Raw genomic sequence first — 15,115 nt, 5'->3', positions numbered from 1 at the left:
ACTTGTATTTTTGTCTCAATGTCACCCACTCCTCTCTTACCTGTTATTTTTCTCACCTACTCGCTCCACAGAGGACGAGGAAGGAGGTGAGTCACAACTTTATGTTAACATGATCCTTGATGTTACACATCCTCCCAATATTATTACTCCATTTAGACCCTGAAACATTACAGTGAATGCCCTCAACCAATCTCTCTAGAAGGGACATATGATTGTGACTCTGCTTCTTGCTGCTGGCCGTGCCCATGAGAGGGGTGAACATGTTCCTCAACAAGAGCGACATTCTCTTATCAGTTGAATATGTTACAACAAAGGGCCTGCTCATAAACTTTACCACCACGTTGAATCCACTATCTGGAAACTCAGAGACATAGTATTTTGCTATGTCTGTCAACCTCATATTCAGGGACAGCAAATAATACCACCCATCGATCATGGAGGGTTTGTGAGTAATGAACTCAATGGTAAAGTTTTATGAACATTACCCCACATAAGTTATTTTGTGTCCCCTGGATCCATTCATGGCTGTCCCCTGTTTCTCCCTCTCCCCTGTCTCTCCCTCTCACCCTGGGCCTGGTGTTGATCCTGGTGAACAGAGCCAGAACATTTAGAGTACAGAGAGTGTCAGGTGTTGTACACCAGTAGTGGTGCGTGGGTAAAATCCTCGGGGAAGCCAGAAAAAAAAAATCTATATTACAACCTACTGTATGTGTTGTGATAATTGTGTTTGCTCTTTAACCTGTTAGTTCATATGCCTTTCCACTATGATATATTGGCCTAAGGCTGAGACAATAAGAAGACAGACACAGTGGCAGAATAAATTCAATCACGCCTTTTGTTTCATCACAAAATCGGAGAGAAAAAACTGTCCGGTGAAGTCCACAAAGCATATTGCATGTAACAAACAGTTACATGACCTACAACATGGTCAAGAAAGTTAATGCTTATGACATTTTCGGACTATTAAAAGAATATTGATTTAGAACCATGGAGAGTTACCGCAAGTCCAGGCTGTGTCACAACCGGCCGTGATTGGGAGTCCCATAGGGCAGCGTCGCCTGGGTTTGGCCGGTGTAGGCCGTCATTGTAAATAAGAATTTGTTCTTAACTGACTTGCCTAGTTAATAAATAAAGGTTAAATAAAAAAATATATTTAAAAAATTGCAAAAAAAACAGGCGCTGCCGCCACTATTCAAGCGCCCTTTCAACTTCAACATTTCAACATCATCTAATCACATATGCTTAGTCTAATACAATGACAACTAAAAGATAGCAAAAACTATTTACTACAGTCAATGTCAGCTAAATATGATGTGGCTGTCCATGTTATTGATTTCTGTCTGTGTGTGTGTGTGTGTCTGTGGTGTGTGTGTGTGTGTGTGTCCTTGCAAGTAGAAAACCATGTTGACTCACCCTACTTGTAGAGAAACGCCAATGCCATCCACCTCTTTCATGTTCCCTAAACAGGCTATAGTACATGCTTTTCGATTTTGTTGTGCTAGGCTATCTGGCTAAAATGCTTGCTCGCTACTTCATTTCATTTAATGAGCAACGATGCGCCAGGCCAGCTAGTTATCATTAGTCTACTACATCCATCTAGCTACATTGAACTTCCATCCTCTAAGGCCAGGGGTACAATATATGAATTTATGGTTGGATCAGAATCGCCGTTATAATCATTGGCCAGTACGGAGAATTAAGTAAAACCACATGCTCAAATCCCTATCTCCATCCATCGCTAATTTAAGAAAGGGACGATTTTAGCTAGCTAGCCACCGGAGGATATAGACACAACAATGCAACAATTTTTTTCTGTCAATGATGTTTGGCTTCAAACTGACTTCCCTTGACTCCTTTGTTTTGGTGCGCCAGGACCATTCACAGCTGAGCTCACTCAGTTTAACTCAACGCTGATTGGCTATTATTTTATACTTTTTTGCTCGCTGGCTTCCCTTGTATTCAATGCTATGGGCAGCAACAATGTCATACTATTTTTGACCAGAGAGCATCAGATAGATGGGCTATACATGCTGAAACAGAGGGGCGCTGTTATGTTCGCTCGTATGCTTTCACCGGTGCGACCTTGCGAATTGAAGAACATTTATGAAACACATTGAGACGAAAGATAAGTTATTTTGTATGTTTTTTTTTTATCTTGGTCAATTTTTTGGGGAAGCTAAGCTTCCCTTTGCACCCATGAATAGACACCACTGTTGTGCACAAACATACCTGCCTGACTTCAAGTATCTTCTAATGCTGTCTGACTTTCCCTTTCTCCCCTCCTACCTATTTTGTAATAGTTTGTTCACCATTGTAAACATGTTAATTGTTGGTGTGTTATATCTGATTATCATTTATTTCTCATTTGAATAAACAAATTTGAAGGATGATATCCCAGTCCCACTCAACCCAATTACCTACAAGGAAGTTGAAATCGACCATTGCAAAGTATTAGTTGTGTTTTGGTTTGATATTGATTTTCTCTGTCATTTCTTTCACTCCTTGTACTAAGAAGAAGTGGAACGTCCTAAATACAAGTATGTCTGTCTTCACAAGTTAACAGTTACTGCTAAATTTGTGAATTAAGTCGTGTTTCTTTTTCTTTTGAGGATTTGCTCTGTCATGACACAGAACACTTGGGGCCGGTTTCCCAGACAGATTAGGCCTAGTCCTGGCCAAAAAATATTCTCGATGGAGAATCTTCATTGAAAGCACCTTTTAGTCCAGGACTAGGCCTAATCTGTGTCTGGTAAAACCGTCTACTGAAGTTTGATTTCATATTGTATCTGAATACAAAGCATATCAGTAAATAGAACAATTTTAATTGAATGTATCTTTACAGTACAAAGTACAACATGCACAGTTTAACAAAGGCAAATACTTTAGTAGTAATTTAAGTATATTTAGTAGTTTGGCATTTAGGTTGTCAGTGTGTTTAATCCTGATGTAACTCATTTACTTCATCTTGTTTTAACAGGCCCATGGTCTCCCAGCTCGCTGCCCCCAAAAATCCTGAGGGGGATAGGGTGGACTTTGACGTGAGCCGACATGTGGGTTTTATCTGTGTTTTTGTTTTACTTTTCTGATCACACTTACGGACAGTTTCCCAGACCCAGATTAATCATAGTCCTGATCGAAAAAGCATTCTCAATAGTCTCCAATGAAAATGTTTATTAGTCCGGGACTTAACTTAACCTGGGTTGTGGAAAATGGTCCCTTATGTATATATAGACCCTTTTATTGATTTACTACTTGTATTCATGAACTCTGGTTTGTGACAGGACATCCACAGGAAAAGAATGGAGAAGGATCTTCTGGAGCTGCAGACCCTGATCGACGTCCATTTTGACCAGAGGAAGAAAGAAGAGGAAGAGCTCATTGGACTCAAGGACCGGATTGTAGGTCAATCACCCCATCGCTCTCTCTCTCTCTCTCTCTCTCTCTCTCTCGCTCTCTCTTGTATGTTTTGTTTAATGTTTCATTTAATGTGCTTGTTGCAGGCATCTCTCTCTCTCTCTCTCTCTCTCTCTATAGTGTACACAGTATATACATCGATTCTCCATGGACAAGTCTATGTCCGGGAATAATGTATGTGTTTAGGGAAAGGCTGATATGTGATTAGTGTAGTGGTATGTATAAATTAAGGACTTAATGGCTATTACGAGGCGAGTCTGCACTTGGTTTCTATTCCAGGACAACCGCAGATCAGAGAGAGCGGAGCAGCAGCGCGTGCGAGCAGAAAAAGAACGGGACAGACAGACGAGAATCGCGGTAGGCCTAAGCCGCAATACAGAGCATCTGCTTAAGCTAGCACCATCGAGGCACCTGTTGTAAATGTTCATTGGCAGTCAAAAACAATTAGTCACGGAAATCAATTGAATACGTGTTGATATGATAAAACTATTGTAAAAAATATTTGATTTTTGGTACTCAGGAAGAGCGGCAGAGGAAGGAGGACGAAGAAGCCAAGAAGCGGGCGGATGACGACGCCAAGAAGAAGAAAGTGCTCTCTAACATGGGGGCTCACTTTGGGGGTTTCTTGGCAAAGGTCAGAATGCTAATGATATAGTGGAACAGCTCTTAAGCATCATCTTTACCAATGCTTACACTTTGTTGGTTGTAAGTGTTTACAGTATACTGAAGGTGCTTTAGTTTGTGTGTGTGTGTATGTGTAGGAGGGAAAATGTGTGTGTATGAAATATGTGTTAACTGAATTAACCCTCGTAGTGCTGGTTTATTCACTGATCGAGTTGTGGGTGATGATGCCCCCCCCCCCCCAGGCAGAGCAGAGGAGGGGGAAGAGACAAACAGGGAGGGAGATCAAGAAGAAGACACTGGCGGAGAGACGCACACCCCTCGCCATTGACAACCTGAGAGAGGACGGCCTGAGGTCAGTGATATCCTTTTTGGACTACTGAGCCGAGCCAAGCTGAGCCGAGCTGTACTGCGCTGGCCTGGCTACGCATCTACCATAGGTCTTGGACCGTGCTGTTTAAGATGAAAATACAATTTGAAAAGAAAATAACTGAGTTAGCCCAGTACGGTTCGGGATGATAGTATGAAAAGGGAATTAATGCCATCTTAGAGATTGGAATGTATTATTTATTGCTGAAGCAGTGAAAGGGGATACTTAAAATCGGAGCCAGAGCCTTCTGTCATGCCTGCTCCCACTCCCCCTCCCTGGCGCTCAAAGGCGCCAGGCTCCCCAGCATTGTGCACTCCTGCCACCATCATTACGCACACCTGCCTTCCCCCATCACACGCATCAGCAATTATTGGACTCACCTGGACTCAATCACCTGTGTCATTACCTCCCCTATATCTGTCTGTTCCCAAGCTCTGTTCCCTGCTTCAGGATTGATGTTCGTATGTCGTTATGGTACCCGGTGCTGACGCTGGTCAATATCTGTGCTATATTAAATGTTGACTCCCCGTACCTGCTTCTCATCTCCAGCGTTGGTTCTTACACCTTCACATGGAATAGTAGGCTTCAATGAACTTCACTTGCATTATCAAAGTCCTTGTTCTCCCGAGTGAGCAACGATTGAGAGTACAAGTCCTCCTTCTCTGACTCCTAATGCTCTGTGTCTTCTCAGGGAGAGAGCTAAAGAGATGTGGGAGTGGATTTACCAGCTTGAGTCAGACAAATTTGACCTGACTGAAAAGACGAGACGACAGAAATACGAGGTGAGGAGACTGCGATTGTACACCACAGTTATTTACGTTAACGTTTCAGTGTAGTTTTCCCCCCTGGAATGTCCTCTTTAGTCTGGTTAGCCCTTAAAGTATTTGGTATGTGTGTTAAAATGCCTTTTTATATTATTTTTTTTGCAGATAAATGTTCTTCTGAATAGAATTTCTCATGCCCAGAAATTGTAAGTGCATTTCTCCAATTCTGTCTGCCTTAGCACTGAATGTTTATAGAACATATATTAAAGTCAGCTGCCAATAGGAAAACAAAATATTTTAGCGTTGAATGTGTCCTTTAACTTTGAATGTGTCCTCTAATACCTGAAAGCAGAATAGGGTTAGAGGACAGGAAATGTAGGTTAAGTAAGGATTTATAATGCAGTACCAGTAAAGTTTGGACACACCTACTCATTCAAGGGTTTTTTATTTTTACTATTTTCTACATTGTCGAATAAAAGTGAAGACATCAAAACTATGAAATAACACCTATCGAATCATGTAGACTAAAAAAGTGTTAAACAAGTCCAAATATATGTTATATTTGAGATAGCCACCCTTTGCCTTGATGACAGCTTTGCACACTCTGCATTCTCTCAACCAGCTCCATGAGGTAGTCACTTGGAATGCATTTCAATTAACAGGTGTGCCTTGTGGAATTGCTTTCCTTCTTAATGCTTTTGAGTCAATCAGTTGTGTTTTGACAAGGTAGGGGTGGTGTACAGAAGATGGCCCTATTTGGTAAAAGACCAAGTCCATATTATGGCAAGAACAGCTCAAATAAGCAAAGAGAAACGACAGTCCATCATTACTTTAAGACATGAAGGTCAGTCAATGCGGAACATTTCAAGAAAGTTTCTTCAACTGCAGTCGCAAAAACCATCAAGCGCTATGATGAAACTAGCTCTCATGAGGATCGCCACAGGAAAGGAAGACCCAGATTTACCTCTGCTGCAGAGGATAAGTTCATTAGAGTTACCAGCCTCAGAAATTGCAGCTCAAATAAATGCTTCCCAGACGTCAAGTAACAGACACATCTCAACATCAACTGTTCAGAGGAAACTGCGTGCATCAGGCCTTCATGGTCGAATTGCTGCAAAGAAACCACTACTAAAGAACACCAATCAGAAAAGACTTGCTTGGGCCAAGAAACACGACCAATGGACATTATAGTCCAAATTTGATATTTTTGGTTCCAACCGCCGTGTCTTTGTGAGATGCAGAGTAGGTGAACGGATGATCTCCTCATGTGTGGTTCCCACCGTGAAGCATGGAGGAGGAGGTGTGATGGTGCTTTTCTGGTGACACTGTCAGTGATTTATTTAGAATTCAAGGCACGCTTAACCAGCATGGCGACCACAGCATTCTGCAGCGATACGCCTTCCCATCTGGTTAGTGCTTAGTGGAACTATAATTTGTTTTTTTACAGGACAATGACCCAACACACCTCCGGGCTGTGTAAGAGCTATTTGACCAAGAAGGAGAGTGATGGAGTGCTGCATCAGATGACCTGGCCTCCACAATCACCCAACAACCCAATTGAGATGGTTTGGGATAAGTTGGACCGCAGAGTGAAGGAAAAGCAGCCAGCAAGTGCTCAGCATATGTGGGAACTCCTTCAAGACTGTTGGAAAAACATTCCAGGTGAAGCTGCTTAAGAGAATGCCAAGAGTGTGCAAAGCTGTCATCAAGGAAAAGGTTGGCTACTTTGAAGATTCTAAAATATATTTTGAAACACTTTTTTGTGGTTACTACATGATTCCATATGTTATTATATAGTTATGATGTCTTCACTATTATTCTACAATGTAGAAAATAGTACAAATAAAGAAACCCTTGAATGAGTAGTGTGTCCAAACTTTTGACTGGTTGTGTGTGTACGACCGTTCAAAAGTTTGGGGTCACCAAGAAATGTCCTTATTTTGAAAGAAAAGCACATTCTTTTGTCCATTTAAAATAACATCAAATTGATCAGAAATACAGTGTAGACATTGTTTATGTTGTAAATGACTATTGTAGCTGGAAACGGCAGATTTTTTTTATGGAATATCTACATAGGTGTACAGAGGCCCATTATCAGCACCCATCAATCCTGTGTTCCAATGGCACGTTGTGTTAGCTAATCCCAGTTTATCATTTTAAAAGGCTAATTGATCATTAGAAAACCCTCTGCTTTTTTCACACCCAAGCTCCCTCTATCTCTGCAGTAAAAAGGTCCATGGTAAGGGAAAGGTTGGAGGTCGCTGGAAGTGAGCACACAGTGGAAGCAGTGAAGAAAGAAGACCATATATTCTGTTTCGGGAAAGCGTTACAAAAACAATGTCTCAACATTTTTCTCTTGAACTCATTGAGGTGACACGATTTACTGTGTGCCATTAACTGAAACAGATTCTATGTATTACAGTACTCATTAAAACATGTATATATTTAACAAAACAAGTTATCCTTACTTCTGTAACACTAGAGGGAATTGGGTAGGCTACAAATGGGTATAACTCAACTACAGGTCCATGGAATCATTCGTGAAGCAGTCGTGCTTTCATTTAATAGGCAATGAACAGACGTGATATCAAAACAGATGGATCAACAGGCCTAAAATATGATTGAACTCACAAAATGTTACCTTTGCTTTCAATCGACAATGAACAGAATGGTCTCATCTGTACATATTTTCAGTATATAGCTCTGCCCCTCTTGCAGTACTGAATTCCTACCAAATCAAACGGGTTGAAGTGTCAGAGGAGTAAAGCATAGTAAAGCGTGCCTGATGGAACAGAACACATTCACTCCTCCTGTCGCGTGAACGTGGCATAAACATCCCTCTTCTCCTCCTGTGAGGGCTCAAACCCCGCCTCTTTGGCGACGTCACCGACTTTCTCGGCAAACCCCGCCTCCTGCTCCTTGGTAAGATCCAATAGGTACCTGAGACATATGGAGAGGACACAGTCACTGAACAGCCTCAAACACAGGAATAGTGGATAGGAAAAATCGTGACCTGTCAATAGCAGCAAATCACCCGTTGACAATTTTAAGTGTATATTCTTATGTTAATTGCAATTAAAAGTATGATATGCAATGAACCAATTATTGTGTGGGTGAATACAAACTGATTTGCAAAGACGGTAAAATACAATGAGTGAAATACAATAAGTAAATCCGTCTTTTCTAGAAGTCCCGCGTGTTGCCATGGCAACAGTCACAAGTATGACAGAAACTCACTTGGCCAGCTCCACCACGAGGGCGGCTTTGGGTGCAGCAATCTGTCTCAGTGTCGGGCTCAAATGGTGCACCATACTTCACAGTGAAGAAGAGGAATGAGGAAGAGAGAGAGAGAGAGAGATACAGGCTATGAAACTCACTGGCAGCAGAACCGTGGAACCACAGTAACCCTCAGTGCTCGAGTGAGGATCCCAAGAAGGGATTGAGTTTCACATAATACACTGTTCCTCATTCCAGGTCATGGAGTTCACAACGGTAATAGGTTTTTATAAATACGCTTGTGTGATAATCGATGTTTTGAAATGAATAGGGAACGTTGCTGGAGTACCTGGCAGCACAGTAGATGCTGTTGAAAAAGTGGGAGTATTTCTGTTTCTCTGGCAGTTTGGAGAGAGAGTCCAGGGGCAGGAAAGTCACTGACACCCCATTCAGGTGCATGAGTTCTGAAATTGTTTTATTGTATAAGATAAAATAAATATACATAATACAATTAATTTTATAGGATAAAATACATAGTGTAATAGTTGTACAGTATTTTACTGTGTCAAGTATCTGGTATAACACTTTGCAGTCAACACCAACTTTATTATACTATAGCTGAGTGCAGCAGGACATAGTATACAACAGTGTTATTCAAGGCCATGTTCAGCATTGGGAGTTTTACCGTTGATTTGTGATTTGTGATGAGCCTCTGGTTGTGACACTGGCTCCAGTGCTACAAGTTCTTTCCCCTCCTCACTGCATGTCTGGGTAGGGGGAGTGCCCCCTCTACAGGACAAAGACTTGAACAGCGCCTGCACGTTCACATACGAGATATCCTGGGCTGTCTGTCAGCGATGGAGAGAACGTGGCATGAGAGGGAGGGGAAAATAAATGGATACATTTTAAATCATATCTCTAGCTAGGTTTCCATTCATTTGTCGAAAGATTTTCAAGCAAATATTCTAATATTCGATAGATATGCACATTTTACCGGCAGAGGTGTGTTTCCATCAAACTGTCTTTTTGAGAATAAAAAACGGTGTAATGTTGCAGTGCACATTTAACAAAAATTTGCCACACAACTTTTCAATTGACCCAATAAAAAAAATGAACGTTTTTTTGTGTTTCCATCCCATTTTTAACTCTTTCAATGGTTTTACCACAAAAAGTATTGCGATAAACAGCAGATTAGCCCACTCTGGTCTGGAGAGCACATGTATTCTAGCCAACGGCTCGCAGATACAGTGCATGATGAGATTATGGATAAGAGAACAATCCCACTGGGCACACACTGGTTGAATCAACATCGTTTCCACGTCATTTCAATGAAATTACGTTGAACCAACGTGGAATACACGTTGAATTGACATCTGTGCCCAGTGGGTAATTCTCAATTGGCAGCCAAGCACTGATAATCATGTAACCAGAAAACAAATTAGGACACTTGATATTTAATGGAAATGAGCATCAAGCTTTCAACTTGCACTGTCACCACCCTGTGAAGGTCATTATAACGTATTTCATTTGTAGACTTCTTTGCATGCTTTTCCAAGTCCGAGTGGCAGGACCACACAACATAGCATCAAGTGACTGCAGTCTACCTCGGCATGACGTTTATCAACAACTGCGCCAAAAAGCGTTTCCACTGCCATTTGTCGCCAGATTTATTTCCCGAAATTGTCAACATCTTGGAAAGTTTGCTGACAATTTTCTGTTTCTATCAAGCCTGTTATGAGTTTTCTATCCGAAAGGTACTTTACGCATAAAAATGGTTAGATGAAAACATGGTTTTTCATTAAAAAAACATACATACAGCACCTGTCAAAAGTTGGGACACACCTACTCATTCAAGGTTTTTTCTATATTTTTACTATTTTCTACATTGTAGAATAATAGTAAAGACATCAAAACTATGAAATAACACATATAGTTACACATATTACACTATGACACATATAGTTACACAAAACTATGACACATACTATAACACATATAGAATCATGTAGTAACCTAAAAAGTGTAAAACAAATTCAAATATATTTTATATTTGAGATTCTTCAAAGTAGCCACCCTTTACCATGATGAGAGCTTTGCACACTCTTGGCATTCTCTCGACCAGCTTCATGAGGATTGCTTTTCCAACAGTCTTGAAGGAGTTCCCACATATGCTGAGCACTTGCTGGCTGCTTTTCCTTCACTCTGCGGTCCAACTCATCCCAAAACATCTCAATTGGGTTCAGGTCGGGTGCTTGTGGAGGCCAGGTCATCTGATGCAGCACTCCATCACTCTCCTTCTTGGTCAAATAACCCTTACACAGCCTGGAGGTGTGTTGGGTCATTGTCCTGTTGAAAAACAATTGATAGTCCCAAAAAGCGCAAACCAGATGGTATGGCATTTCGCTGCAGAATGCAGTGGTAGTCATGCTGGTTAAGTGTGCCTTGAATTCCAAATTAATCACAGACAGTGTCACCATCAAAGCACCCCCACACCATCACACCTTCTCCTCCATGCTTCACGGTGGGAACCACACATGCGGGGATCATCCGTTCACCTACTCTGCGTCTCACAAAGACACGGTGGTTGGAACCAAAAATCTCCAATTTGGACTCATCAGACCAAAGGACAGATTTCCACCGTTCTAATGTCCATTGCTCATGTTTCTTGGCCCAAGCAAGTCTCTTTTTCTGATTGGTGTCCTTTAGTAGTGGTTTCATTGCAGCAATTTGACCATGAAGGCCTGATTCACGCAGTCTCCTCTGAACAGTTGATGTTGAGATGTGTCTGTCAACTGATTGGCTCAAACGCATTAAGAAGGAAAGAAATTCCACAAATTAACTTTTAACAAGGCACACCTGTTAATTGAAATGCATTCCAGGTAACTACCTCATGAAGCTGGTTGAGAGAATGCCAAGAGTGTGCAAAGCTGTCATCAAGGCAAAGGGTGGCTACTTTGAAGAATCTCAAATATAAAATATATTTGAATTGTTTAACACTTTTTTGGTTATTACATAATTCCATATGTGTTATTTCATAGTTTTGATGTCTTCACTATTATTCTACAATGTAGACAATAGTAAAAATAAAGAAAAAGCATAGAATGAGTAGGTGTGTCCAAACTTTTGACTGGTACTGTACATACATACAGGATAACAGGATAAAGACATAAAGCTTAATTATTTATGAGATATAATATTTGGATATACCTCAGGCATGATCTCCTCAATATCTACCCTTTAACAATAAACGCAATATTATTACAAGTTATTACAAAGAATTGCAATGTTTAGACAATGTTATTACATGTTATTACCTTGACGTGTTGCCCATTCTGTTTCTGCAGCAGTTTCTCGTCATCTGTCTCGATGCCAAAGGAGAGGTAAGGACTGGACACAATGTCTCCCCAGTATCCCCTCAGTGCCATTTTGTCACCCCTCTACACACAGGCACGCATACACACGCATACACACACACACACACACACACACACACACACACACACACACACACACACACACACACACACACACACACACACACACACACACACACACACACACACACACACACACAAAGGAAGAAGAGGGTCATGATACACCACCATTCTTTACCCCAACATTGGCATTGACAAAATCGTCACATTGATAGTTTTACCAAAGAAACAATAACTTACATGACTGAATACTCGCGTAGAGAGTAAGCTCTCATTGGCCATTTGATAGATGCCCTCCCTCATCTCAAAGGCCACGCCCCGCTCCCTCCATAGTTTGTAGTGCTGTTTGTTGATGACACCACACTGATGGGAGGAGAGAGCGGGGAAAGGGAAAGAACATGAGGACTTTAATAGTCTGATTCACTGACAATCGGTGTGGTGTCAAAAGCATCCCTTGATTGTGCTGCACTATGCCACATACCTAGCCTTGTCCCATAATGTGCCAACTTCACTATCTTTGTCAAGCCATGTATGGGACCTGCAGGCTGACACATACATACCCCTTTCTGGTGTAGCTTCATGGTGAGGTCCCAGTCGAAGCAGCCCGCCCTGGAGTCATAGCGGGTGCCCAGGTGCTGCCGGACCCGGCCGTCCCAGGCCTTGGCTATTGATACATGGGCAGAACGTGCAGATGGGGGAGGGTGGATCCATTGCTTGAATATCCTGTCCAAATCGTCGCGCTCCTTGAACTGTTAAAGTTAAATGGGATTTATGGATTATGGATCATTGAAGCATTGGAAACGGTGGAAGAACACTGGTTTATAAGCTCAATGGTCATTTATCAATATAAGATTCCTCATATTCACTCTGTCCCCAAATTTATTGTGATGGTAGATATTTTTTTAAATTAGTTTCTCAATTTCCAAGAATTGAAATATGAACTCTGACAGATAGGTAGGCAGAAAGACGGACAGTTTCTCACTCTGAGATGAGTGGTGTCCAGGCAGGGATTTGTGGGTGTTTCTAGTGTCTCAGTGACTGAGAGAGACAGTTGTGACGCCACGTGTCTCAGTGTCTCCTCTGTCTGACTGCGGACCTCACTGTTCCCAAACAACTCCAGGAAAACCTCAGTCTTTTCTGGGAATACAGACACAGTATARTAAGCACACAAAGTACAATAGGATTTAAAGCTTCCTTAACATACTACAAGGTCAGAATGTATTGCAACATGCATCAGAAAATAATGTCGTTTTTGCATCCCATTAGTGGATATAAGGCTACTTAGATTTTTCTATTGCAGTTTCTATGGATAGTCTATGGATTATCGCTATAAGGACTAACCGTGAAGTCCCATGCTCTCCTGGGGTGTCAGAGCTAGAAAGAGGAGCAGCAGTTGACGAGCCACCACGTCCATACTATTCTCTATCACCCATATCTGCCAGGAAACAGAAACAGGTGATAGTTTATTTGGCATTTTTTGCTGGAGTACAAAAAAGATAACCATAGACTTAATATTGGCGCTGCAAATTCGGTCCGACCACTGAAGACATGAAAGACTGAAATCCCTTGGTTTGGGCACTCAAGAGGCACATGCCATTAACATAGCGCAGCGACATTATGGTGTTATTGTGTTACTAACAGGGACAGTCAGACATTAAGGTTACACATGGTGCAACTCACATGAAGGGTATCTGTGTCTCTCAGGCCAGCAATGGTCTTGAGTATGTGTCTTGGGTCGCCACTGCCCACCAGTAAAACATTTACCTCACCCTCCTGCCTCTCTGAGCCTGAGCAAGAGAGAGAGAGAGAGAGAGAGAGAGAGAGAGAGAGAGAGAGAGAGGGAGGGAKGGGGAGAGAGAGAGGGGGGGGGGGGGGGGGGGGGGGGGGGGGGGGAGGGGGGGGGGGGGGGGGGGAGAGAGAGACTTCACCATTAATATGACAAGGGGATTGATTTACATTGGGATTAAAATGCAGCAATTTGCAATATTGTGGCTTATTATTGTTGCAAACAGCTGGTAAGACACCATGGCATCCCTTACCTAAGCTCACTCACAGTCACTACCAATTCGACATCTGTTCCACATTGGTTCAACGTAATTTCATTGAAATGACCCGGAAACAATGTTGATTCAACCAGTGTGTGCCCAATTGTTTTGGGTAAGGGATTCATTTTGCACTGGTTAAAACAAAAATACAACATAACATCTCACTTTGCCAAATAAGAAGATAAGCCTTGGAAGCTGCAGCACTAACGATAATACTTTATGTTATCTGATAATGCAGTTGACATAACATCTCCTGCAAGTATTTTTCTGTATGTATTAGCTATATTGTGGTATTTCTATTTAAAAAAAGAACGACGTAGGAAGAACAGGGTCAAGGCACGTCATCCTCACCTCTGCGCAGGAGGTCAAACGCAGGACTGAATCCCCACCAGGTCACACAGCCCGCGCCCTCCATAGTTCGTCCAGTGCTCATTCTGAAGACGACATGTTGTAACGGTAAATGTTTTATTTCCACTGGGTAAGTTGTAATGTTTAATTTCCTTGTCGCGCATCAATATATAAACATGAAAACGCTTCCTCTGGTAGCTTGCCAAAGGGTTCAGCAGTAATTTAGTTGATCAAGTTTCAACGAAGCTTATTCCAAATAAATATCCGCATGCTGTTAACAAGACAATTATAGCAATTAGTTAGTCAGATAGATAGCTTACTAGCTAACTTGACTAGCTAACGTTACAGTAACTTTCTCAAGATGTCAGAATGACTTGACTGGCAATGTTGTTACCATGCATACAAACTCATGAGCGAAGAGAAATCATTTTCATCATGATGAATGGTGGAAAGGAAACACAAGTCAAATACAGTTATTTTGAATTTGATGCTTCTTAAATTAGCTAGTGTCGTGACATTTGGATAAACTCACCTCTCTTGTCAGTGCACTCTCAAGTCAAACCTTTTCAGTCTAGTTTATGTGTTGCTAAGCAACACTTTTTCAAACAATGAAGAGTAGCGCCCTCTATGTCCCTCTTGTGTAACTGCAGCATTTTTCATAGTGGAGAGCAGATGCATGAGACGAAACCCAACACTTTTTTGAAATTATAATTTATTTTGTATAGTTGAAGTCATTGAACAAAATCATTTATAGGAAAAATAGGGAGCATTATTTAGCACATTGACATAGCACCTCACACTGAATTTTACTCTCTTACTAACATAAATATACTGCACAAAAATATAAACTCAGTATGCAACACATTCATCGATTTTACTGAGTTATAGTTCATATAAGGAAAT

The 15,115-nt window shown here is 41.5% G+C and overlaps 2 protein-coding genes across 2 annotated transcripts; one reads left to right on the top strand and one right to left on the bottom strand.

The window, feature by feature from the left end:
• The first annotated feature begins 2,449 nt into the window (after nucleotides 1-2,449).
• LOC111977423 (troponin T, slow skeletal muscle) lies at nucleotides 2,450-7,620 on the top strand. Its single transcript, XM_024006836.2, has 9 exons — nucleotides 2,450-2,537; nucleotides 2,978-3,050; nucleotides 3,282-3,398; nucleotides 3,694-3,771; nucleotides 3,935-4,048; nucleotides 4,281-4,390; nucleotides 5,097-5,187; nucleotides 5,335-5,375; nucleotides 7,395-7,620. The coding sequence occupies exons 2-9, from the start codon at nucleotides 2,982-2,984 to the stop codon at nucleotides 7,438-7,440; spliced, it is 666 nt and encodes a 221-aa protein (XP_023862604.2). The 5' UTR covers nucleotides 2,450-2,537; nucleotides 2,978-2,981; the 3' UTR covers nucleotides 7,441-7,620.
• Nucleotides 7,621-7,694: 74 nt separating this feature from the next.
• Nucleotides 7,695-14,799, bottom strand: LOC111977422 (dynein axonemal assembly factor 3). Its single transcript, XM_024006833.1, has 12 exons — nucleotides 14,745-14,799; nucleotides 14,216-14,298; nucleotides 13,500-13,606; nucleotides 13,161-13,254; nucleotides 12,802-12,956; nucleotides 12,380-12,568; nucleotides 12,060-12,182; nucleotides 11,700-11,822; nucleotides 9,071-9,233; nucleotides 8,735-8,849; nucleotides 8,407-8,481; nucleotides 7,695-8,109 (listed from the first exon to the last, which is right to left on the bottom strand). Exons 2-12 carry the CDS (start codon nucleotides 14,295-14,297, stop codon nucleotides 7,971-7,973), a joined length of 1,365 nt encoding a protein of 454 aa, XP_023862601.1. The 5' UTR covers nucleotide 14,298; nucleotides 14,745-14,799; the 3' UTR covers nucleotides 7,695-7,970.
• Nucleotides 14,800-15,115: the final 316 nt, after the last annotated feature.

This window comes from Salvelinus sp. IW2-2015, linkage group LG18, assembly GCF_002910315.2.
Source record: "Salvelinus sp. IW2-2015 linkage group LG18, ASM291031v2, whole genome shotgun sequence".
In the NCBI taxonomy this organism is placed as follows: Eukaryota; Metazoa; Chordata; class Actinopteri; order Salmoniformes; family Salmonidae; genus Salvelinus; species Salvelinus sp. IW2-2015.
The sequence above is the reverse complement of the archived record's forward strand: the minus strand, read 5'-3'. Positions and strand labels throughout refer to the sequence as shown.

What these genes read in the sequence shown, in the direction of transcription:
- LOC111977423 (XM_024006836.2), top strand. Translation starts at nt 2,982, where the DNA reads ATGGTCTCCCAGCTCGCTGCCCCCAAAAATCCTGAGGGGGATAGGGTG. An exon ending in TTGGGGGTTTCTTGGCAAAG is followed by an intron (nt 4,049 to 4,280) that starts GTCAGAATGCTA and finishes CCCCCCCCCCAG; the next exon opens with GCAGAGCAGAGGAGGGGGAA. An exon ending in CGAGACGACAGAAATACGAG is followed by an intron (nt 5,188 to 5,334) that starts GTGAGGAGACTG and finishes TTTTTTTTGCAG; the next exon opens with ATAAATGTTCTTCTGAATAG.
- LOC111977422 (XM_024006833.1), bottom strand. Translation starts at nt 14,297, where the DNA reads ATGAGCACTGGACGAACTATGGAGGGCGCGGGCTGTGTGACCTGGTGG. An exon ending in GGAGAGCATGGGACTTCACG is followed by an intron (nt 12,957 to 13,160) that starts GTTAGTCCTTAT and finishes CTGTATTCCCAG; the next exon opens with AAAAGACTGAGGTTTTCCTG. An exon ending in CTCGTGGTGGAGCTGGCCAA is followed by an intron (nt 8,110 to 8,406) that starts GTGAGTTTCTGT and finishes CATATGTCTCAG; the next exon opens with GTACCTATTGGATCTTACCA.